Genomic DNA, 26,344 nt, shown 5'->3' on the forward strand with positions numbered 1-26,344 from the left:
ATAAAAGAATAGCATAGTATCTATAAACGTTTTAACAATGATACTATCTTCAAAATAAGTTTTAGTATAAATTTAAATCTAGAATTAAAAATTTACAGGAATTTAGAAGAAAAAACATTCTATAGAATAATTTTTTTTTTTTATATGTTTTAACTTAAATGAAATGTTGCATTATGGGATAGTATTCAACCGCCAGACGCCATTTTGATACATGATTTGACCAGTATTTAGCTGTGTGTGATCCAAAATCCCACAAATACCGTGTAGAAGTGTCCATAATATAGCTGTAATATTATAATGATTTAAAAAAAAAACACTCATCAGTATACTTTTAACAATTTTACTTGTCTGCAAATCTCGTTATGATGCTTTCCCATCACTTAAAATTATCACAAAAATTGTGACACCATAAAACCGATAAGTACAGTTAAAACCTGAACACTTGCTCTACACAGCAAACGTTATTACCTCATCTACCACACTCGCACATGTACCTTGTTTACATTCATATACAGGTTGTATTTTTTTATTGTATACGTCAAAAATATTTATTTTTCATGAATAAAAATTCAAAAATGTTTTGAATAAAAATATTTTATTGTGATAAGTTTATTAATTGTTATTTATATCTGATTACTGTCAAGGAATTGTATATTTAGAAGGAATGGAAACGCGGCCGACTTCAAAGAAAATTGTATGATGCATCTCTGACTTGGGTGGTGTGTTAATTTTATCCCGTCGCTCTAACTGGCTCATTACTTATCTGGCAGTAGTTATCGAACTTGGTCATTTAATCATGAAATGAAACAAGGAATTGTCTATTTAGATATACAATTCCTTAAATGAAATGAACAAAAAATACAACCTTAAACGAAGTTACTTCTGAAAAACATTTATTTCTTGTACCTCCTCTTGATATTTCACGAAGGTATGCAACCATTAAGATCAATTAATAGATGAAATCTGACATTATACGAGTTTTTAAAAAGATTTGAGGTAATGCAAAAAGTTAAAAAATAACTTTTTAATTTTGGAATTATATGACTGGTATAGAAAAGTATAAAGGAAGAAGTACGTGAACAGATGTAGTATTTTGTCTAGATAAAAGAACTTAGATCATAGGTGTTATAATAAACACCGGTTTGGGATATCCAATTTGCAGGTATAATCTATCATGTATCATTGATAAGCTAATTTTTGTCGTATATATATTTAAGCAGGAACAGTGTATACTAACTATAGGCTGTCCCTGATTTAAGGTGTCAAAAAGAAATCACGCCGAGCTCACCTGTTAATAAATGCTAAAATATGCCGAGATGCAATAAAAATTTTAATTAGAAACAGTTAAAACTTTCCCACATTCGCATATTATTTATTTATATACCGAAGGAATATTTTTTGCGACCTCTAGACTACTGCTCTGCGAGAAAAAAGGAAGGAACTGTTTTACTGTTAAGCGTATGGTAATTCGCGGCAACGCTAAATAATGGCAAACTGCAATACCAAACAACGATTTAGTATAAAAAAAATAGTATTTGACAAAAAAATAAATGAATAAAATCGTATATATAACGGCACAATCAATCCCAATCGGAAGTCTTATATATATTTCTTGCCTGTAATTTCCGACTTCGTCGGTGTGGAACTTGACTGAACAAAATGGCGTCAATGTGAACTATAAACATGGGATTTTGAAAAATCATAGCAAATTCGTTTTTATCACCATTTTCATAAAACCAACACTATGTGATAGAAAAAAGATTACGCTTTTAAGTTGTATGTCAATGTCACATCTATTTCAAGTAGTTATTTAACCCTTACCAAAATACGAAGTGTCGATGTATTTATTGACGCACTACTTCAAATTTTTAACATGTTTCGAAATAAAATCATTTACATTGTACCAATTACATTTAGCATTCGTAATTTAGACCAAACTGTAGGAAAATATTCCTTCTTTAAAATGATATCTCATTTTCTCACTTTGTTCTTTCTACTTTCCAATATTTAAAAGAAATCGTAGTACACTCCCAGATTGATAGACATATTTTGACAGAATAATGAAATTCAAAACTGAAATTTCGAAAAATCGTAGAAAATTCAGAAATTTTACCAGAAACTTAAAAAAAGGGCAAAATGATAGAATAAGGTTTCAGCTTCATAATGATATCAACTGTTTTGTTTTGCACTTCGTAGTTGTCGAGCTTTTAGAAAAAAATCAAAACACAGTATTTTTTGTTTTGTAATCCGGATGAAACTCGCTCAAGTTTCAAGACCAAGGTCTATTTTAATGAGAATTTACATAATACAATATTACAAACGTATGTTTGATGAGGCATTAAAATGATACCTAAGGCCTTACCCTTTTCATGGAATAAAAGTTTATTCTTGATTTTGGGTTTCTCTCTCCTTTATATCTTCTCAAGCAAGATGACCCCGTGAATTAAAAGACCGATCTATATGACAGGAAATGGACCTCCGTCATGATTCTTTATGATATTTTATATTATTCATCATACTTCCGACTGAGACAGACATGGATTAAAGCTCTGCGGGTGCTCTGCGGGTATTCCGATTGATCTCGAGCCGCGTTTCCATTCCTTTTAAATATACAATTCCTTGTTACTGTTAATTGGTATTTACAAAGCTAATTTAGTATTGACTTATTTACATTTTTGATATTTAGCTGAATTAGTCTCTGATGACCGCCTCGTGTGCATGAGGTCTTGGGTTCAAACCTGGCCCGGTCAAACCAAAGACTTTAAAATTGGTATTTGCTGCTTCTCTGCTAAGCATGAAGCATCAATGAGTAAGAGCAAAGACTGGTCGGCTTGAAGTTGGAATAATGTGTCCGGGTAGGGTGACATGTCTTCTTGCGGACTGTTACCTTGTGAGCTAGCATGTTAAAAATCCGGCTCAGCGTGTCGGTCTTGTAGAAAGCAGGGTAAATATTCATATTACATTTACATGTTCTCGTCCTGAAGACTACCACTGACAAACTTCTTGAATTTAGTACATTTTGATGCAAATATATTTCCTTACAATGTACCATAATTTTAGTATTTTTATTGATGTATTTACAGATGTCCAGATATTCCAGTCGTGATTCAGATCGTGATAGGGGTAGAGGAGGAGGCGGCGGCGGAGATCCCGACACAAAGTTATATGTTGGTGACCTTGCCAGAGACGCACACGAAAGAGACTTGGAAAGAGCATTCAGTTATTACGGACGGCTACGCAATGTTTGGGTTGCAAGAAATCCAGCAGGATTTGCCTTTGTTGAGTTTGAAGATCCCAGGGATGCCGATGACGCTGTTAGGGCATTAGATGGAACGTAAGCTGTCATTTATGTTAATACCATTAATAGATATGGCTACATATTTGCTCTGTGCCCATTTTGCTGTGACAACCATTGAAAATTAAAAACTAAGCCAAAAACATCAGTCTCAGTCATTTTCTAATAGCTATATGGGTTGTATTTATTCAAAAAATATTATCCATGGATAAGATTATCTCTCATCATTAATTTCTGCATAGTTCAATAGATCTTGTGCATTATTTAATGTAACATGGACAGACATGTTCTTATTCAAGGTTCCAAAGAGTTTTAATAATTTAAAGTGAGTAATTGTGAACTGTTATCATGTAAGAGCAATGTGTCATTCATAAAAAAAATCATAAACCATTCAACACAGTGAATTTTGCTACCTTAAAGGTGTAGAATCGCATAAAATTTAATTGAAAAAATTCATCAAGCATTAAAGTCATCCTAAAAATACTTTCAGACTTGCAGGAGTATTGTATCTTTCCTAATATTGACAGATCTACATATGTAGCATAATATATATGATCAAAAAGGCAACTGATATGAACAGAAAAAATGACTGAAGGCAGTAAAATATCAATGGTTCATCAGCCAGTCTCATGTAACATGGACAGACATCAATTAAATCTTGTCAACCATTTAATTATTAGGGAATATAATGTCTAATTTTTATACGACCGCAAAAAAATTTTTGTGGTCGTATATTGGTATGACGTTGGCGTCGTCGTCGTCCGGCGTCGGCGTCGTCCGAAGACACATTGGTTTTCGCACTCTAACTTTAGTTTAAGTGAATGGATCTTTATGAAATTTTACCACAAGGTTCAATACCACAAAAGGAAGGTTGGGATTGATTTTGGGGGTTATGGTAATAACAGTAAAGGAATTAGGGGCCAAAAAGGGGCCAAAAATAAGCATTTTTGTAACTTCCAGACATAACTTGTGTGTTAGTGTATGGATCTCTCTGACATTGTACCACAAGGTTCCATATCACTAAAGGAATGCTGGGATTGATTTTGGGGGTAATTGCCTCCAAATTTTAGGAATTAGGGGCCAAAAAAGGGGCAAAAAACAAGCATTTTTCTAGTTTCATGACAATAACTTGTGTGTAAGTGTATGGATCTTTCTGAAATTGTACTACAAGGTTCCATATCACAAAGGGAAAGCTGGGTTTGAGTTTGGGGGTAATTGCCCTAAACGTTTAGGAATTTGGGGCCAAAAAGGGGCCAAAAAACACATTTTTTTCTAGTTTCCAGACAATAACTTGTGTTCAAGTGTATGGATCTCTCTGAAATTGTACTGCAAGGTACCATACCACAAAGGGAAGGCTGGGATTGAGTTTGGGGGTGATGAATCATAATGGGGGTTCAAAAAATTTTGGGGGCGGATTTATTTTTTTTTCCTTTTTTTTCTTTTTTTCCTTTTTTGTTTCTTTTAAAATTTTCCATTTTAAGTTGGTTATTTCTGATTTATATTTAAAATCAAATAATAATGATATGGTAGGAGATACACACCAAACAGGATGTGTAAATTATTATATAATAAGTATTGTGCAATAGCAAGAAATTTTCAATTGCACAGTATTGCACAATAGCAAGAAATCTTCAATTGCACAGTATTGCGCAATAGCAAGAAATATCCAATAGCACAATATTGCGCAATAGCAAGAAATTGTCAATTGTACAGTATTGCGCAATAGCAAGAAATATTTAATAGCACAGGATTGTGCAAAAGAAGATACTTCCTATAAATTGCTTATTTCTTGACCAATTTCAATGGGGTTTTATTCTTGATTTCATGGGGTTCTTTAATATGCTGAATCTAACCATGTTTTTGGATTTTGGGCCCCGTTTTTAAATTGGTCCACATTGAGGTCCAAAGGGTCCAAAATTAAACTTTGTTTGATTTCATCAAAAATTGAATTATTGGGTTCTTTGATATGCTGAATCTAACCATGTATTTAGATTTTTGATTTTTGGGCCCCGTTATCAACTTTGTCCACATTGAGGTCAAAAGGGTCCAAAATTAAACTTTGTTTGATTTCATCAAAAATTGAATTATTGGGGTTCTTTGATATGCCGAATCTAACCGTGTATTTAGATTCTTAATTTTTGGTTCCGTTTTCAAATTGGTCTCGTTAAGGTCCAAAGGGTCCAAAATTAAACTTAGTTTGATTTTAACAAAAATTGAATTCTTAGGGTTCTTTGATATGCTGAATCTAAACATGTATTTAGATTTTTGATTATGGGCCCAGTTTTCAAGTTGGTCCAAATCGGGGTCCAAAATTAAACTTTGTTTGATTTCAACAAAAATTGAATATATGGGGTTCTTTGATATGCTGAATCTAACCATGTATTTAGATTTTTGATTTTTGGGCCCCGTTATCAACTTTGTCCACATTGAGGTCAAAAGGGTCCAAAATTAAACTTTGTTTGATTTCATCAAAAATTGAATTCTTGGGGTTCTTTGATATGCTGAATCTAACCATGTATTTAGATTTTGAATATTGGACCATAATAGGTGAATGTCCAATTTAAAATTTTTAAGTTCTTAGACCACATTCAATCTGTGTTAGAAACCTATGCTGTGTCAAATATTTAATCACAATCCAAATCCAAAGCTGTATCAAGCTTGAATGTTGTGTCCATACTTCCCCCAACTGTTCAGGGTTCGACCTCTGCGGTCGTATCAAGCTGCGCCCTGCGGAGCATTTTATTATATGATTGTCTTTCAATAAAGAAAACAAACAAAAAAAAACCATTGCCTTGCAATCCCATAATTAATAGAACAATGTACAATGTCTGGAACCTTGACACCTTTAGATGCAAATGGATTCTGTCGCAGTTTTTTTTAGCCTTTAATCGTGACAATTCACTAATGTTTTATATTTTTAAAACAAGATTACACATTTTAGTTTTAATTCAATTTATTGATATTCTAATTAACAATAATTAATCAAAATGAGTCATTGCATCGCAGTTCACCATGTTCACAAGTCAACAATCTTCTTTGGCCCTTTCTTGAAATCATTGCCTGCAAAGAAATTTTGAAAAAAATGTTTTGAAAAAGACCTTTTATATATAAATACAGTAAAATATGAAATAAAGAAATAGCAGCCTGTTTTATTTATTTATGTTATTAGCAATAAAGTTAAACCAGAGTTGAAGAATCATTTACCAGATTGTATTTTAAAACTACAAACTTCATCTGTGCTTTCATTTTGTCAATGCTGGCCAACATTTAAAGAACACAAGCATAACCTCACTTGAATAAAGATCTATTGAAAAGGCACATTTACCTTATGGAAGCAATATGCAAATTTTGCACATTTTGTATGTTCATAATCATCACATAATCAGTGTAATAAGTCTTTATTAGAGGTAGCTGCAAGATTTGTTCATTATCTGGACTTGCTCGGTTTAGCTGCAAGATTTCTTCATTATCTGGACTTGCTCGGTTTGCTGGGGTTCGTGTTGCTTATTCTTTAGTTTTCTATGTTGTGTCATATGTACTATTGTTTGTCTGTTTGTCTTTTTTCTTTTTTAGCCATGGCGTTGTCAGTTTATTTTCGATTTATGACTTTGACCAGTTGTTGACTGTCCCTCTTTTACGGTTATTTGTATACTACTGACAAAGTCAATAATTTTATAATTTAACTTGTTTAATCCCATATAAAATATACTTACATGCATGCTTTGTTTTGTTTATTTTATTAAGAGAAAAAAATGTTTTTAAGACACGTCATGTTTGAAATGTTGTGTGAATACCTACCATTAAATATATAATAAAGGCGACGACCTTCCATTCTTATGTCTGGTGGATCCAACGTATCAACAACATCTGACGTTGCAATGGTATACGTTGGCCCACCATCCATCCATTTTCCATCTTTAAGATACTTATAATACATAATCCATGGCCATTCAGAAACCTTTAAGAAAAATTATATATATCAATAAAAAAGTATTAGAACGACAACCAACTTTGGACTTTGTTTTATTTCGTTCATGGTGTTTAATAAAGAGCCGTTCTATACATTGAAATATACTGAAATTTGTGTACATTCAACCTAATTCACATTATATCTGAACTTTAGAACTTTTGATAACTGCATTAATTTGTAAATTTCCAAATAGTACTCACATGACTCACAATCTTGACCCAGTATGGACTATTTCAATAAAGGATGACCATCAAATTGCAAAATGAAAGTTTATGCAGCAAACTAAATTGCATATTAAATTGCAATAAATGAAGTACATGAGAGATGATTATTTTTTGACAAAACCAACATATTGTAAACAACAATCTGCACAAAATAATTGCTTTCTAATTAATATTTTTTATAAAGGTATTGATCCTCTTGGATGTCAAGTGTTCAATTAGACAATGTGAATAGTATCAGAAAATAATCATCTCTGGGTGCACTGCGTAAAAAAAACCCAAAAAGAAATAACAACAAATGTTCTTCAACTCCACTTACTACTGCTGGATAAATATTAGAACCAAACTTTACAGCTATGTTTGTTCCATTATTAAAGTTTCTGTTAAAAAAATTGAGTAAAAGTTCAACAGGTAGGATTAAATTCCAATTAAACAAATGTCTGAAATAAGGCTGTTCCATTACGGCATTTTAACTCAAATTAAAAAAATAGATGTGGTATGATTGCCAATAAGACAACAATTTACTTAGATCTTAACTTTAGGTCACTGTACAGCTTTTGTCAATGAGCAAAAGTAACACAGCATAGACACAATTTATATCAATGTAATTTACTTTATTGAGAAATTTAGATACTAAAACCACAAAGTGAAAGAAATAAAACATTACATACAAGAAAACTAACAGCCTTATTCGTGTACAGTACATTACATAAAAATATTATATACAGCAAAAAAATAACCCTCAAATAACATGTTTCTATGTTAGAACAGACAAATAATAACATACCTTGAAGGAATACATTTTTCTTGAACATGTTCAACGTTTTCTGTGTTTTCATGGTTCCTTTAAATAAAAAAAACCCATCAATATGTAATGCATTTAAATGATAAAACAAAACTAACCCTACTACAGATAAAAAAAGTTATCAGAATTTTGCATGGTTTATGAGCTAATGCCTTTATTGTGTTTTGTAGTGGTTAGAAAAAGTAATAGATGCCAAACAAAACCCTGAGGCACCCCTGACTGATGAATACAATATGATTTCAATATTTTTTTAATCTAAAATTAGCATGCCAAACTTGTAAAATGTAATGTGCATTACAAAACTTGTGTAAGAATAATATAAACATGCAGAAAACCAAATGCATTTGAGATTTCTTTTCTTCTGAAAATTAAACATCAAGACAAAAACCTACCAATTGATAAATTGATCAATAAATGAATCATGTGCATTGAAAGATTCTTTTTCGCAATCAGCATCACTGAATGACATGTTGTTGAAGTTGAGACTCGTCATACTGGTGTCTACAAAAAATAAAAATATATATATGCAAACATTTAAATGTGGCTAATAAGTAAAACAATTAGTTGAAGACATTGGTTGCATTATTATGATTATCTCAGACATGAAATTATTCATTCAAATTATAAGTATCGCCATGGCTTAAACCACAAAATTTGATGTTCATTTTCATTCAAAATTTAGCAGTTGTTCAATGTTAAGTTTTGGAATCTGCAATCTTATTAAAAAATTCTGTTTAAATTCAAATCATTTTAAGCAGTAATTATGATAGTTATTGTATGTCAAGCATGTATTGTTTTTGGCTTTATACATTGTCGCATGAAACAAAGAATACCATACACTTTTGTTAAATTAATATTAAAACATGTTTAGATTAATGCTTTTGTCATGATTGTATACCCTTTAGCTCTGGTAGTTCAGTAAATAAGTCACTTCCAAGGAAATCGTCAGGTCCATCTTTTGTTACTATTTCATCGTCATCATCTCTATTATCTTGTTCGTTTTCATTGTCTTGCTCTTCATCATTCATGTAATTCCTGTTTAGCATGTTGAGATCAGGTCCATCTTTGTTTACTATTTCATCATCATCATCTCTATCATTTTGTTCGTTTTCAATGTCTAGCTCTTCGTCATTCCTGTTTTCAATGTCTTGCTCTTCATCATTCCTGTTTTCAATGTCTTGCTCTTCGTCATTCCTGTTTTCAATGTCTTGCTCTTCATCATTCCTGTTTTCAATGTCTTGCTCTTCATCATTCCTGTTTTCAATGTCTTGCTCTTCGTCATTCCTGTTTTCAATGTCTTGCTCTTCGTCATTCCTGTTTTCAATGTCTTGCTCTTCGTCATTCCTGTTTTCAATGTCTTGCTCTTCATCATTCCTGTTTTCAATGTCTTGCTCTTCATCATTCCTGTTTTCAATGTCTTGCTCTATGTCATTCCTATTTAGCATGTTGAAACCATTCAAGTTTACACTCCTCCATTCACCAACAACTGCCTCATTCTCGCATGTTGAACTTGTTCCTTCAGCATGTTCAGTGGCAGTGCAAAAACCACAAAAACAAGCCAGTCTCCTGACTTGAATTTGTCCTGCTCCGATACCCCTCACAGAATGTAGACTTCGGGTACCTTTAACTGTTTTACATACTCTGTTTGGTCTTACATGTCGTATGTTGCTTCTTTCAACCCAAATTAATTTTCGTCTGTTATGGTTACAAGTTCCATCAGGGTTTGTAAGTTCTTTTTGCAAACATAAACACTGTTCATACAAATCCTTAGCAGAGTTGATCAATCCTCCGTTCCTTATTATTCTTGCTGCCTTCGATTTTATGACCCCCCCTTCTCCATCACACCTGTTCTTTCCATGCCTGGAGCCATAAAATGCCTTTTCTGATTTGATATTATTGTCCACCTCTGACATGCTGGAATCTAAAAATGCCACCTTAGACTTGTACTGGGCAGCACATCCGTCTGAAAGAATGAACATTTTTTCTACATCTATTCCTCTTTCTTCCCTCAAAAATTTTATAATCACTTCTGTAAATTTTTGAACTGCATGTACATCATGTTGTAAATCATTACTGATGATGTCAATGATGTCATCTACCATTGAATTGTAACATTCTTGGTTTTTGCACTGATATCTTGCTATAACTGGATGTATTGTAACTGAGTCTTTGGCCCAATGGGCGCCTTGGATTTCATTTTGAGAAAAGCAAGAAAAGTTTTCTGCAAAGTCCATTGTTAGGACAACAGTTTTTTCTGGGGGTCTATTGTTTAATTGTCTAAACTGATTTTGTTGCCAACTGGCAACAAACAAATGATATAGTAGGAACTGCAGTTCATCCAATAGTTGAACAAACAACTGTTGTGCTGGGGTGAAAAATGTAACCAACTGCCTTTTTTTTATTTCTTTTCCTGTTTTGTGGTTTGGTACATTCACAAAATCCCATTTTTGTCATTTTATTTCTTCATTAGCTATGATAAGAGGTTCCATTCTTTTACTTAGATTCTCTGTTCCACAATTCACACACTTTCCTTCTATACAAGTAATTTTGTTAAATTGTTCCCCATTTTTTTCGCATAAAATCATATTAATAGCTTCATACTTATCTCTAATTCTAAGCTGTTGTTGATTCTTACGTACTGCAAAATTGTTAAATGCTGTGATTTTCAAATTCACATTTTCACAATATTCACATAGACACTGGATTAGTTTTCTTTGGTTCTGTAATTTTACATTCGTTGGTCTCATTTTTAAGAATTTAGATTTTGATAACTTTGTATTTTGGTTTTCGGCTTTCCAATCTGAATATATTTCTGTCATTGACTTCTGTAGCACAAATTGATGGTCTTCTGTATTTGCTTTCATTGCTTTTATATTTGGTACATTAATTGATATGTCTTCACGTACAAGAAATTTGTTAACAGAATCTGTAGTATCTTTTGAAATAGTATCCTTTCTTTGTTTCTGTTCCGTGTTTTTACAATATTTTGTTAAGTATCTTTTTTCAATTCCAAAGGTTTTACAAACTAAACTTTGCATGCCATATTTTCTTTTGATATGGTCTGATAAATTGGAAACAAATTTTTTCCTGGCCATCTTTTCTGTCTTTGTTTTTCCTTTTAAATTGTCATGTGCTGCTTTCACTATTGATATGAGTGTTCTGTTCTGTTCATTACATGTGTCATTTGTTTTACTCAATTGGTTCAACACCTTTTGCCTTTTAGAAGGACTTCTAGGCAAAGCTGATTTTACCCTGCTTATTGCTTTTCTTAAAGCTGGTTTGGTCCATTGCTTTGACACTTGATTAGATTGATCATTTTGAATAAGTACTATTTCACTATCTGTATTTGAAATTATATTGGATGTAGTGTCTACTTGATGAACATGATGAACTGCAAGCTTGTTTAATTTTGTTTTTTGTCGTTTTAACCTTTTCTTGTTTCGATCTTTTTCTTTAATTCTTCTTTTCTTTTGTGAAGACAGAGTTTCTCTGTATTGTCTCTTTTTTTCTCTTTGCACTCTTTTTCTCTCTTCTTCTTTTTTTAATTCATGTCTTGTCAGAATGTTTTTACTTACAGAATTTTGAGTATGTTCTTTTTTTTTCCTTTCACGCATATTTTGCATCCTTATTCTGCTTCTTTCTTTATTTTCTTGTTTCTGTTGTTCATTCCACTTTGCTCGTCTTTCACGCATTACTTTGGCGTGTTTTTGTTTCTTGTTCAATTCTGGAGTATCTGGACTCTGTGCAGATGGTAGGGCACTCAATCTGATTTCAAATCTTTTTCCCATCTTTAAAAAGAAATTGTAATGTATAAGTTCACTATGCACTAGTTTTACAAAAAAAAAACATTTATAATTTATAGGCAAGTGTGTTTTATTAAAGATTTTAATATAACGCGCTGGTTTTGATATGTGAACCAAGTCCAGTCTGTGTTTATGTTTCATTTTTTTCTTCTTTGTATTGATCTGACAAATAAGAAGATGTGGTATGATTGCCAATGAGACAACTTTCCACAAGAGACCAAATGACACAGAAAATAATAACTATAGGTCAATGTACATGATCTAAGGCCTTCAATAACATGAATAATGAGCAAAGCCCATAGCGCATAGTCAGGTATGTATAAGGCCCTGAAATGACAATTCAAACAAATATATAACACATAAACAAACAACAACCACTGACTTACAGGGTCCTGACTTGGGACAGGCACATAAATACAGAATGAGGCGGGCTTAAACATGTTAGTGGGATCCAACAATTCCCCTATCCTCTGACAGTGGTGTAATAGTACAACATAAGAACAAACTATAAAAATCAGTTGAAATATAGGCTTAACCCATCAGATGGATACAAATAAAAATACTACACATAGTGGAGGTGGCTGGGTACTTGTATATCCAAACAACAAAAAGACACTAAGTACAGATCTGAGAGTACTGACAGAACTTTACTGACAGACATATTTCTCTTGTCAAGGCCTTTTATAGCCAACTCTACGGTATGGGTTTTTTTCTCATTGTTGAAGGCCGTAAGGTTGCTTACATCCACATTATTTGAACTTTGGTGGAACGTTGTCTCCTTGGCAATAATACAGGTCTCTATTAATTATTTTTACAAAGCAATGTTCTAATTCCAATAATAATTGAAAAAGGGGGGTGGAGGGCTACGTCATAAAATAATACTCTAGTAACATACATGACATATATTTCAATTAATTTTTAACATTGTGAAACAACTTTTTTACTGGAACGTTTGTTCTTCATTAAATTAAAATGGCTGCCTTTAGAACGTGTCTTATGCGTCGGCTTGGGAGTACATAAGATTTAAAATGGGTACAACACCCCCCCTTTTCCTCCATATAAGGCCAGGATTTCCATGTTTGACTCAGAAAAGAAACCTGAAACCCTAAAAATCATTTTTATTGAAATAAAAGGTACTTATCAAAGAAGCTTATTTATTTTGAAGTATACAGTATACCTATTTGCAATTGAAGTTTATGTAACAAAATTTGACAGACATGTCTGTGTGTCTTGTTACATGATATCAGAATTTAATGTTATTTCTTATTTTCTTCAACAAATATTTTTACCTGAAACAGGAATTATTGTTTCCTTTAAAATTCTAATTGTAAGCACATTTCATCATATAACCTTAATAGTGGATGGTCACAAATGGTTTCTGAGTAAACAATTCATGTAACAAGACAGACATGTTTGTCTGTCATGTTACATGAAATGTTAAACAAAATGGAAAATTTACATTAAAAATGATATTTTGAAGAAATGTTATATAAACACAATTTTATCACTTATGAAAATAAAGTCATAAACAACCAAGATCATTTTACTTTTATACTGTACTAAATTGCAACTCAAAATTAATGCAATGTAACAAGATGGACACATCTATCTGTCTGTGTTACATGATATCAGAATTTAAAGTTATTTCATAATAAGTTTAAACAAATATTCCATTCATGTAATAAGAATTTTTTTTCATACACAGGTTAATATCTTAACCATTTTATTTAATAAAATTTTAAAGGTAAACTGTCATTCAGGTACCCTCACTAAATAGAATCATGTAACAAGACGGACAACTTATTTATTGTGATACAGATTTAATGTAACATGACAGATTTTATTCTGTCCGTCTTGTTATGTGAAATGTTAAAAAATATAGACCAACTTTTTTAATTTTCGATGAAACAAACAAAATCTCAAAGTGACATTGACATTTGAGTGGTGGGATCATAATGAAATAGTAACAGAACAGTGCAAAATTACAAGATAATCATGTATGTATTTTTCCATTTCATGCAACCATGACAGATATTGCTTTCTGTCTTTGTTACGATAAATTAATATTGATATCTGTCCGGATGACCAAATAAAGATAAAAGTCTCACTTCGATCTTATCTCGAACCTTTTAAATACACCTTATCGCTATTTGTCCGCCATTACTGGACATCCCACAGGTTCCCGTAAAATTTTGACGTCACAATACAAAATATCTGACGCCACAATGGAAAAGTGATTGTTGTATGACGTCAAAAGTTCAAGCGGGACAGATTCTCGGGTCAGCCGGGAATAGCGATAAGGTGTATTAAAAAATTGCTTTTCACATTGTATTCTAGCGTAGTAAAAACACAAAAAACAGCCTTCAAACACAAGGAAATAAACACTTAATATGGAATTTTTATGATATTCATTGCATTCACGTAACTTACCTTTAACGTAACATTTTGGACAGAAATGATATCTGGACGTTTATCTGATCTTCGTCTTTCGTGCCAAATGTTGACAACCGGAAATTATAGTCCTAAACTTGTTTGCCCATGTTCCAGCCTCTCTCTGGCTTTCTTATATTTAGATTTCTAAATTTACAACATGGGATTTCCTAATCACGTAATGGATTCGATCTGGACAGAACTTCCAACCGCAACTTCAACATCGATTTTCTACAACTTATGATGAATTCATGGCCATTTTGAGTCTTAGTAAACGAAAATAACAAATAAGAAAAGATATTTATTTAATCTACAATACGAATAATTCTCATATAACTTTAAAAAAAAACGAAATTTTGAAATGAAGCCTTTGGACAGAAGTTACGTTAAAACGAGAAGTCACTTTCATCAAATAATTTTGATGTTAATTGCGGAAAGTTTATCTATTAGAGTGTTCCTTCTTGTTTATTATAATCATGACAATCTTTCTACTCATGTTTAGGGTGGTTTTTCCCTTCAAAACAATTTCAAATTTATAGAAATAAAATCGTTATTGCGTATGTCACAATTTACACTGAAAAAAACACCAATTGGGGCCCTTTAAACATTTGATCATTTAAAACGAAAAACTTAATGAGCTTGAAACTATTTTTTTTATTTCTTTATATCATAAACCACACTCCTACAAACACAAAAGTTTTAAAAGATTGAGATAAATGCATAAAAATACAATTTAATATAAATTATACGAAAGTGCTATGGAGTGAATATTGACCCAAATCAGAGTTAAACATAACTTTTTAAACACCTTGTTCTAAGAAACCCAAAACTCATTCTGTTTTGTCTTATAGAGAGAAAACCAAGATTTAATTAATAATCAGACACAACTAGACAAATAAGGCTATAGATCTGTTGTAAATTTATGTTCGTCATGTCCTATAAGAGTCAGGAATCACATGACCTGCTATTATTTTATAATTATAAATAAAAGGAGATATGGGGTTATATATATTCAATCAAATAGCAACTCATTAAAACATCTAGATAAAATTGAGAATGGAAACGGGGAATGTGTCAAAGAGACCACTACCCGACCAAAGAGCAGAAAACAGCCCGAGGCCACCAATGGGTCTTCAGTAAAGCGAGGAAATCACGGTCTAGATGTCTACATATATGGTCTTATATTATTTTCAATTTTATTTTAGAATACCAAAGCATGATTTATTCTGGATCAAAATGCATCAATTTTAACAATTATATGTCCTTTTTATACGACCGCAAAAATTGTAAATTTTTTGGTCGTATATTGGTATGGCGTCGTCGTCGTCCGGCGTCGTCCGAAGACACATTGGTTTTCGCACTCTAACTTTAGTTTAAGTGAATGGATCTCCATGAAATTTTACCATAAGGTTCAATACCACGAAAGGAAGGTGGGGATTGATTTTGGGGGTTATGGTACCAACAGTTAAGGAATTAGGGGCCAAAAATAAGCATTTTTGTAACTTCCAGACAATAACTTGTGTGTAAGTGTATGGATCTCTCTGACATTGTACCACAAGGTTCCATATCACAAAGGGAAGGCTGTAATTGATTTTGGGGGTAATTGCCTCAAAATTTTAGGAATTAGGGGCCAAAAAAGGGGCAAAAAACAAGCATTTTTCTAGTTTCATGACAATAACTTGTGTGTAAGTGTTTGGATATTTCTGAAATTGTACTACAAGGTTCCATATCACAAAGGGAAAGCTGGAATTGAGTTTGGGGGTAATTGCCCGAAACGTTTAGGAATTGGGGGCCAAAAAGGGGCCAAAAATAAGCATTTTTCTAGTTTCCAGACAATAACTTGTGTTCAAGTGTATGGATCTCTCTGAAATTGTACTGCAAGGTACCATACCACAAAGGGAAGGCTGGGATTGAGTTTGGGGGTGATGAATCATAAGGGGGTTCAAAAAATTTGGGGGGGAGGGGATTTTTTTTTTTCTTTTTTTTTTTCTTTTTTTCCTTTTTTTTTTCTTTTAAAATTTTCCATTTTAAGTTGGTTATTTCTGATTAATATTTAAAAGCAAATAATAATGATATGGTAGGAGATACACACCAAACAGGATGTGTAAATTATTATATAATAAGTATTGTGCAATAGCAAGAAATTTTCAATTGCACAGTATTGCACAATTGCAAGAAATCTTCAATTGCACAGTATTGCGCAATAGCAAGAAATCTTCAATTGCACAGTATTGCGCAATAGCAAGAAATATCCAATAGCACAATATTGCGCAATAGCAAGAAATTGTCAATTGTACAGTATTGCACAATAGCAAGAAATATTCAATTGCACAGTATTGTGCAAAAGAAGATACTTCGTATAAATTGCTTATTTCTTGATCAATTTCAATGGGGTTTTATTCTTGAATTCTTGGGGTTCTTTAATATGCTGAATCTAACCGTGTATTAAGTTTTTGGATTTTGGGCCCCGTTTTTAAATTGGTCCACATTGAGGTCCAAAGGGTCCAAAATTTAACTTTGTTTGATTTCATCAAAAATTGAATTATTGGGGTTCTTTGATATGCCGAATCTAACCGTGTATTTAGATTCTTAATTTTTGGTTCCGTTTTCAAATTGGTCTACATTAAGGTCAAAGTGTCCAAAATTAAACTTAGTTTGATTTTAACAAAAATTGAATTTTTAGGGTACTTTGATATGCTGAATCTAAACATGTATTTAGATTTTTGATTATGGGCCCAGTTTTCAAGTTGGTCCAAATCGGGGTCCAAAATTAAACTTTGTTTGATTTCAACAAAAATTGAATATATGGGGTTCTTTGATATGCTGAATCTAACCATGTATTTAGATTTTTGATTTTTGGGCCCCGTTATCAACTTTGTCCACATTGAGGTCAAAAGGGTCCAAAATTAAACTTTGTTTGATTTCATCAAAAATTGAATTCTTGGGGTTCTTTGATATGATGAATCTAACCATGTATTTACATTTTTTATTTGTGGACCCGCTATCAAATTGGTTCATATTGAGGTCAAAAGGGTCCAAAATGAAACTTTGTTTGATTTCATCAAAAATTGAATTATTGGGGTTCTTTGATATGCCAAATCTAACCGTGTATTTAGATTTTTAATTTTGGGTCCCGTTTTTAAATTGGTCTACATTAAGGTCCAAAGGGTCCAAAATTAAACTTAGTTTGATTTTAACAAAAATTGAATTCTTGGGGTTCTTTGATATGCTGAATCTAAACATGTGTTTAGATTTTTGATTATGGGCCCAGTTTTCAAGTTGGTCCAAGTTGGGGTCCAAAATTAAACTTTGTTTGATTTCAACAAAAATTGAATATATGGGGTTCTTTAATATGCTGAATCTATACATGTATTTAGATTTTTGGCCCAGTTTTCAAGTTGGTCCAAATTGGGGTCCAAAATTAAACTTTGTTTGATTTCAACAAAAATTGAATATATGGGGTTCTTTGATATGCTGAATCTAACCATGTATTTAGATTTTTTATTTTGTGGGCCTGCTATCAAATTGGTTCATATTGAGGTCAAAAGGGTCCAAAATTAAACTTTGTTTGATTTCATCAAAAATTGAATTATTGGGGTTCTTTGATATGCCAAATCTAACCGTGTTTTTAGATTTTTAATTTTGGGTCCCGTTTTTATACGACCGCAAAAATTAAAAATTTTTTGGTCGTATATTGGTATGACGTTGGCGTCGTCGTCGTCGTCGTCCGAAGACACATTGGTTTTCGCACTCTAACTTTAGTTTAAGTGAATGGATCTCCATGAAATTTTACCATAAGGTTCAATACCACGAAAGGAAGGTTGGGATTGATTTTGGGGGTTATGGTACCAACAGTTAAGGAATTAGGGGCCAAAAAGGGGCCAAAAATAAGCATTTTTGTAACTTCCAGACAATAACTTGTGTGTAAGTGTATGGATCTCTCTGACATTGTACCACAAGGTTCCATATCACAAAGGAAAGGCTGTAATTGATTTTGGGGGTAATTGCCTCAAAATTTTAGGAATTAGGGGCCAAAAACAAGCATTTTTTTAGTTTCATGACAATAACTTGTGTGTTAGTGTTTGGATATTTCTGAAATTGTACTACAAGGTTCCATATCACAAAGGGAAAGCTGGAATTGAGTTTGGGGGTAATTGCCCGAAACGTTTAGGAATTGGGGGCCAAAAAGGGGCCAAAAATAAGCATTTTTCTAGTTTCCAGACAATAACTTGTGTTCAAGTGTATGGATCTCTCTGAAATTGTACTGCAAGGTACCATACCACAAAGGGAAGGCTGGGATTGAGTTTTGGGGTGATAAATCATAAGGGGGTTCAAAAAATTTGGGGGGGGATTTTTTTTTTTTCTTTTTTTTTTTTCTTTTTTTCCTTTTTTTTTTCTTTTAAAATTTTCCATTTTAAGTTGGTTATTTCTGATTAATATTTAAAAGCAAATAATAATGATATGGTAGGAGATACACACCAAACAGGATGTGTAAATTATTATCTAATAAGTATTGTGCAATAGCAAGAAATTTTCAATTGCACAGTATTGCACAATAGCAAGAAATCTTCAATTGCACAGTATTGCGCAATAGCAAGAAATCTTCAATTGCACAGTATTGCGCAATAGCAAGAAATATCCAATAGCACAATATTGCGCAATAGCAAGAAATTGTCAATTGTACAGTATTGCGCAATAGCAAGAAATATTCAATTGCACAGTATTGTGCAAAAGAAGATACTTCGTATAAATTGCTTATTTCTTGATCAATTTCAATGGGGTTTTATTCTTGAATTCTTGGGGTTCTTTAATATGCTGAATCTAACCGTGTATTAAGTTTTTGGATTTTGGGCCCCGTTTTTAAATTGGTCCACATTGAGGTCCAAAGGGTCCAAAATTTAACTTTGTTTGATTTCATCAAAAATTGAATTATTGGGGTTCTTTGATATGCTGAATCTAACCGTGTATTTAGATTCTTAATTTTTGGTTCCGTTTTCAAATTGGTCTACATTAAGGTCCAAAGGGTCCAAAATTAAACTTAGTTTGATTTTAACAAAAATTGAATTTTTAGGGTTCTTTGATATGCTGAATCTAAACATGTATTTAGATTTTTGATTATGGGCCCAGTTTTCAAGTTGGTCCAAATCGGGGTCCAAAATTAAACTTTGTTTGATTTCAACAAAAATTGAATATATGGGGTTCTTTGATATGCTGAATCTAACCATGTATTTAGATTTTTGATTTTTGGGCCCCGTTATCAACTTTGTCCACATTGAGGTCAAAAGGGTCCAAAATTTAACTTTGTTTGATTTCATCAAAAATTGAATTATTGGGGTTCTTTGATATGCCAAATCTAACCGTGTATTTAAATTCTTAATTTTTGGTTCCGTTTTCAAATTGGTCTACATTAAGGTCCAAAGGGTCCAAAATTAAACTTAGTTTGATTTTAACAAAAATTGAATTTTTAGGGTTCTTTGATATGCTGAATCTAAACATGTATTTAGATTTTTGATTATGGGCCCAGTTTTCAAGTTGGTCCAAATCGGGGTCCAAAATTAAACTTTGTTTGATTTCATCAAAAATTGAATTCTTGGGGTTCTTTGATATGCTGAATCTAACCATGTATTTAGATTTTGGATATTGGACCATAATAGGTGAATGTCCAATTTAAAATTTTTAAGTTCTTAGACCACATTCATTCTGTGTCAGAAACCTATGCTGTGTCAAATATTTAATCACAATCCAAATTCAGAGCTGTATCAAGCTTGAATGTTGTGTCCATACTTGCCCCAACTGTTCAGGGTTCGACCTCTGCGGTCGTATCAAGCTGCGCCCTGCGGAGCATTTTATTTAAATTGGTCTACATTAAGGTCCAAAGGGTCCAAAATTAAACTTAGTTTGATTTTAACAAAAATTGAATTCTTGGGGTACTTTGATATGCTGAATCTAAACATGTGTTTAGATTTTTGATTATGGGACCAGTTTTCAAGTTTGTCCAAGTTGGGGTCCAAAATTAAACTTTGTTTGATTTCAACAAAAATTGAATATATGGGGTTCTTTGATATGCTGAATCTAACCATGTATTTTGATTTTGGACATTGAACCATAATAGGTAAATTAAAAAAATTGAAGTTCTTAGACCACATTCTTTCTGTGTCAGAAACCTATGCTGTGTCAAATGTTTAATCACAATCCAAATTCAGAGCTGTATCAAGCTTGAATGTTGTGTCCATACTTGCCCCAACTGTTCAGGGTTCGACCTCTGCGGTCGTATCAAGCTGCGCCCAGCGAAGCATTTTATTGTCTTTTTTTTTCAGAAGTTTTTTTCAAATGGATCGCATCAATTGGTAAACTTTATATAGCCTCTCTGTCTTTTTTAGAAATCTATGTGGATCCAGAATCCGTGTTGAACATTCCACTGGCAAGGTTCGACCTAAACCATGGTTGAGGGGAGGACGAGGTCCACCTGGAGGAGGAAGAGATGGTGGTGACCGTGGTGGTGGTGGTGGTGGAGGAAGAGGGGGAGAAAGAAGTGGAGGTGGAGGAAGTAGAGATGGAGGAGCAGGTGGACGTAAACCCTTTGACCCAGCAGACAGATGTTATGAGTGTGGAGACAGAGGACATTACGCCTATGACTGTTCACGATACAGAGGCAAAGATAGAGCTCGGAAAAGCAGCAGTTATTCAAAAAGATCAAGGTATGTACCAAACAAGATCTTGCTCAATGAATATTTTTTTCTGTTGTGACCTTTTTTAGCTGTAAATTGTGCAATGATACTTTGTGGGAATAGTCCAAGAGTTCAAAGTAAAAATCACCAATACATAATGAGGTTACATTTCTGATCACAGTACACCCAGGTTTTATAATATTCTCAATCCTGTAGAGAAGTGACTTGAAATTTTGCATTTTGGTTAAAACTAAATTTTCTCTCCAGTGAAATTTATATTTTATAGTAAGACATTCATAAAACATGTAAAAATAACGTAAAAGCATGGGATACACGTTTATTGGTATGAAAAAACAGAATGGTGATCCTTGAACTTTGGCAATGCTCCTTGTTTCAGGCAACATCGTTCTATTTTGTTATTTTAGTTGAACAAAACTAAATTGGTTCAAATATCTTTTACTTGCCTTTCTTAACAAGAAGATGTTATGTAAGTGGTAAATGTCGACAAAAGAAATCAACATTAAATTTAGGCTACTGTCATTGCCAGATTAGACATTGTAATAGCTTGAAGATGATTGCCCCATATTGTAAAGCTTAAATTCAGTGTATAAACAAAATGTTTAACAATACAAAAAATGTGACACTATTATAATAAATTTTTATTTATAAACAAGATATTTTATATATATATTTCTTAACAAGTGCTGCTGTTTAATTTCAGGTTTTTGTTGAATTATTTTGAATATGAATTATGTTAAAAAAAGATAATATAAATTTGTTTTCTAAATACATACACATATACGCATTATTTTTTACTATTTGTCTTCAAAAGTGAACTTGAAACATTTAACACAACACTTCTTTAAAAATGATGATTTTTGTCATTTTTCTTTTATATTTTTTTTTGCATGCATGCTGGCTATGGTGTGTGCTTAAGAATGACTTCTCTGTCAACATGATAAAATAATAGTTTTCCTATCCATGCATTGCAGAAAAAATCCACCGTCATTTGATAGCAGTGATCCTCATCAAAAGTTTGATCACATGATAAGGCAACGTGCTTAGTGTTCACTCAACACATCTACACCTTTAAATCAATCTACCGAGAGAGATAGCAACCCTTCAATCTACCGAGAGAGATCGTCATTCTTCAGTTCAGATCTCTTCACTCCTACAGGAGAATCAGTCAGCCTATGAGAATGAATTTCTGCTTCAGCCCTCATGTACACACTGGGACTGTCAGAACGACTAACGAACCCTCTGCGGCAATTCTCTTCTACACACACTGAGAATGTCATCCCAGCAGATCCTCGCCCTATGAGAATGATTTCTTCACAGCCCAAACACATTGAGAACGATTTCTACTCATCTTTTCTTCTTCAACAGATTTTTAACAGCACTACATATTTTTGATATCATCTTAACAATTGCATTTGACAGCTGTGTGCGTAAGTGGGGAATTTCTGAATATGAGAGCGTACAGATTTAAAAGTTCAAATTTTCCAGATTTTAAAAATTGTATTATATTTTATACAAATGTTAAAGTATATCTTGTATAAATTCAGGGGATTTTTAAAGGAGAAATTAAAAAAAAGAGTACACTTTTGGAGGGGTGGTAAACTAGGGGCCATATCAAGATGTGTTTTTTTTTCCCTAGTGACACCATTTTTGAGCAGATGGCACAACATACACACTAATATTATTAATAATATCAATAAAATTAAATACAACAAATAGAATCAGTCTCTCAAAGAATTATTTCAAAAGTTAAAAATTGTATCTTGAGATGGTGCTTTAACTCATTAATGGACAGAAATTTCATCAAAATCCAAAATGTCATGTGTTTCTGTTATCTTACTGGAACAAATGGACTTTTTTGAGGAGAGAATTTCATTCTAAAATCTTAAATTAAAAGGTGATTTATATGAACTTTGGTGGATAGTTGTCTCATTGGCAATCATACCACATCTCCTTATTTTTATAGAGAGCTAAAAAAAAAAGTGTATACATCGCATACAGGTATTGAAGGTAAACATTTAAAGAAAAATGATATTATTTCTAACCTTAGTGAAAACATTTTGTGAAAAAAAAGTAGACGGGTGGTATTAAATAGTCATGGGTAACAATTTAATTAGGCTTACTGTTTATGATTTAGAATGTCTCTGTTGTAGATCCAGATCATACTCAAGATCACGATCCAGGAGTCATAGTAGGGGGAAGGCAAGATCTTACTCAAGATCTCGTAGCAGGTAAGGGGATCTTATTAACCAGCTTGGTCCAGATATATAGAAGTCATTATAAGATTGATTCAGACAGGAAGAATTATATACTTTTATGACTCAAAACTTTTTAACCAAAGTATAAATCCTAGATGTCTTGGAAAGTTCAGTGCATTTTAAATGTTCATTTTATATATAAAATTATATCTGTGTTTGTTATATGGTCACACTGGAGTGGAGCAATATTGCAATCCCCCTTGTCCTGTAGTTTACGTTTCACTTTTCTCAGGTACTACTAAACAGAATGACTTTATATTTGGTCTGCAGCTTGACAATGATGTGTTGTAATGTGTAAGCACTTGTTGGATCTACCAGACAATATATTATAATTTTTAGTCACATTTATTTAGTTCTACTGAACAGAATAACTTCATATTCAGTTAGCAGCTCTACTGTGTGAGAGCTTTTGGAATTTGTCAAACACCTACTTTCTGCTTAATAATAAATTATATGTAGGGTATGCTTATCCTGACAGTGTTATCATTTTTCATTGTTCTTCAGTTGCCTCTTATTGATTGAAAGGTTTTAATTTGATATGTTGCCTTTGTAATTACAGGTCACCAGTTGCCAGATCTAAGAGCAGAAGTCCAAGCCCTTATTGATTTGATCCTATATGTTGCCTTTGTAATTACAGGTCACCAGTTGCCAGATCTAAGAGCAGAAGTCCAAGCCCTTATTGATTTGATCCTATATGTTGCCTTTGTAATTACAGGTCACCAGTTGCCAGATCTAAGAGCAGAAGTCCAAGCCCTTATTGATTTGATCCTATATGTTGCCTTTGTAATTACAGGTCACCAGTTGCCAGATCTAAGAGCAGAAGTCCAAGCCCTTATTGATTTGATCCTATATGTTGCCTTTGTAATTACAGGTCACCAGTTGCCAGATCTACGACCAGAAGTCCAAGCCCTTATTGATTTGATCCTATATGTTGCCTTTGTAATTACAGGTCACCAGTTGCCAGATCTACGAGCAGAAGTCCAAGCCCTTATTGATTTGATCCTATATGTTGCCTTTGTAATTACAGGTCACCAGTTGCCAGATCTACGACCAGAAGTCCAAGCCCTTATTGATTTGATCCTATATGTTGCCTTTGTAATTACAGGTCACCAGTTGCCAGATCTAAGAGCAGAAGTCCAAACCCTTATTGATTTGATCCTATATGTTGCCTTTGTAATTACAGGTCACCAGTTGCCAGATCTAAGAGCAGAAGTCCAAGCCCTTATTGATTTGATCCTATATGTTGCCTTTGTAATTACAGGTCACCAGTTGCCAGATCTAAGAGCAGAAGTCCAAGCCCTTATTGATTTGATCCTATATGTTGCCTTTGTAATTACAGGTCACCAGTTGCCAGATCTAAGAGCAGAAGTCCAAGCCCTTATTGATTTGATCCTATATGTTGCCTTTGTAATTACAGGTCACCAGTTGCCAGATCTAAGAGCAGAAGTCCAAGCCCTTGAACAGATCAAAGAACAGACTAGATGAAATCATTTATTACTATATTGTTTTTACTCATTGCTTAAGGTGGTACCCAACACCTTCACTAAAATTAATTTGGCTCGTTTAATTTTCATAAAATTTTGACAAAGTATTTACTTTGACCCTTTGACAAAAATATAAAAATTTCAAAAAATTTGAACCAACCAATTTATCAGAAAAATTAGACTGGTTATATAGCAGTTTGACAAACACTAACTTTGATCATTGAGAAGCTTAATATTCCCTTAACAATACAACGTAATTAAAACGTTTAGCTGATTTTTACAGAGTTATCTCCCTGTAGTGTTAGGTACCACCTTAAAATCTAAAATCCATCATTACACAAGAGCTATTTCACAAACTTGTGTGTTGTATATATATCTTGTTCTTTTTCAACTTGTGTATTTTCATGACATTGTATATTATTATAGTGGAAAAATCACTAAATTTGAACAAATGTTTCTTAATGTCCATGAGAATCAGCTTACTTCTCTTAATCATTCATAAACATCACGAAGTTTGAAAAAATCTGACATCCATTTATTGAAAAGATTAATTTCACACAATATTATTTGAATTAGTAAAGTTTTTATTATCCAGGTCATTGACCTAATTAATGGTGTAAATACTTATGGCCAGTGAAAACTTGATCTGCAATTTGATTTTATTTACATATTTTTTTCCCTCATGATTTCCCAAATAACTGCATTTTAGTGTTTAGGCCAGTAAAAATGAATGTTTAATAATATAAAATTCAGATCACACTGCTAGCATCAGATACCAATTATATTTTGGACTTAACTCTTGCAGAGAGGTTATGATGTAGAAGTTAGAACTGTTCGTGTACTGTGTATAAAAGGCAGCATCTCATTTATAATTCATCATGTTCTATTCATAGGTGTAAAGATTGTTTGCTAGTAGAAGGCCTTCCCAGTTTAGTTCCTACAAATGGAAAATTAAGGAACCATCTTGTTTATAGGTTAAGTATTAGGACAGTAAATTGTACACTTAATCCACTATTAGGGTAGTAAGTACAAATCATGTTGCAACTCTAAATGAATCTCTGACGGTATAGTGACTTTTGCCAACATATTCCAATTCATCCAACCAATGTCAGAATTTACATTCAACCTTTAGATGACGACATCAAGATGTTATTTGTCTTCAGGGTTCTGGATAAATTTCCATCTTGAAAATATGGCGTGTTGGAGATGGCTTTATTTAATCACAATAAAACTAACGGATAATGATTTTACTTTCACCATGGTTTTATGTTTAATAGTATGCATTTGTATTAAATGCGTTCTGATTGTGTAAATAAAAGTTAAAAACTATTTTAGTTGGGAATTTTTATACGACCGCAAAAAATTTTGTGGTCGTATATTGGTATGACGTTG

The 26,344-nt window shown here is 32.7% G+C and overlaps 3 protein-coding genes and 1 long non-coding RNA gene across 26 annotated transcripts; 1 reads left to right on the top strand and 3 right to left on the bottom strand.

Annotated features, from left to right (window-relative positions):
- The first annotated feature begins 176 nt into the window (after nt 1-176).
- Nucleotides 177-26,281, top strand: LOC127704571 (serine/arginine-rich splicing factor 7-like). 23 transcript variants are annotated; one of them, XR_007983371.1, is made up of 6 exons: nt 177-286; nt 3,084-3,334; nt 20,905-21,222; nt 22,185-22,640; nt 23,364-23,441; nt 24,808-24,848. XR_007983371.1 is itself a non-coding variant. In XM_052208694.1 (6 exons), exons 2-5 carry the CDS (start codon nt 3,084-3,086, stop codon nt 24,305-24,307), a joined length of 693 nt encoding a protein of 230 aa, XP_052064654.1. In that variant the 5' UTR covers nt 177-286; the 3' UTR covers nt 24,308-24,339; nt 24,652-24,784. The 23 variants fall into 23 exon arrangements, 12 of the variants coding, with proteins under 12 accessions (XP_052064654.1, XP_052064664.1, XP_052064653.1 ...); XR_007983370.1 differs by lacking the exon at nt 24,808-24,848 and adding an exon at nt 24,730-24,770; XR_007983376.1 differs by lacking the exon at nt 24,808-24,848 and adding an exon at nt 24,652-24,692.
- LOC127704575 (uncharacterized) lies at nt 4,710-20,465 on the bottom strand. The gene is made up of 2 exons (XR_007983382.1): nt 20,334-20,465; nt 4,710-5,997 (listed from the first exon to the last, which is right to left on the bottom strand). It is a non-coding gene; the product is annotated as an uncharacterized LOC127704575 (long non-coding RNA).
- On the bottom strand, nt 6,251-10,624 carry LOC127704562 (uncharacterized). The gene is made up of 5 exons (XM_052208679.1): nt 9,190-10,624; nt 8,684-8,792; nt 8,274-8,330; nt 7,094-7,253; nt 6,251-6,355 (listed from the first exon to the last, which is right to left on the bottom strand). Exons 1-4 carry the CDS (start codon nt 10,523-10,525, stop codon nt 7,130-7,132), a joined length of 1,626 nt encoding a protein of 541 aa, XP_052064639.1. The 5' UTR covers nt 10,526-10,624; the 3' UTR covers nt 6,251-6,355; nt 7,094-7,129.
- On the bottom strand, nt 10,725-14,608 carry LOC127704567 (uncharacterized). The gene is made up of 2 exons (XM_052208687.1): nt 14,525-14,608; nt 10,725-12,079 (listed from the first exon to the last, which is right to left on the bottom strand). Exon 2 carries the CDS (start codon nt 12,077-12,079, stop codon nt 10,742-10,744), a length of 1,338 nt encoding a protein of 445 aa, XP_052064647.1. The 5' UTR covers nt 14,525-14,608; the 3' UTR covers nt 10,725-10,741.
- Nucleotides 26,282-26,344: the final 63 nt, after the last annotated feature.

The sequence above is a fragment of the Mytilus californianus genome, unplaced genomic scaffold (assembly GCF_021869535.1).
Source record: "Mytilus californianus isolate M0D057914Y unplaced genomic scaffold, xbMytCali1.0.p SCAF_6, whole genome shotgun sequence".
Taxonomy (NCBI): Eukaryota; Metazoa; Mollusca; class Bivalvia; order Mytilida; family Mytilidae; genus Mytilus; species Mytilus californianus.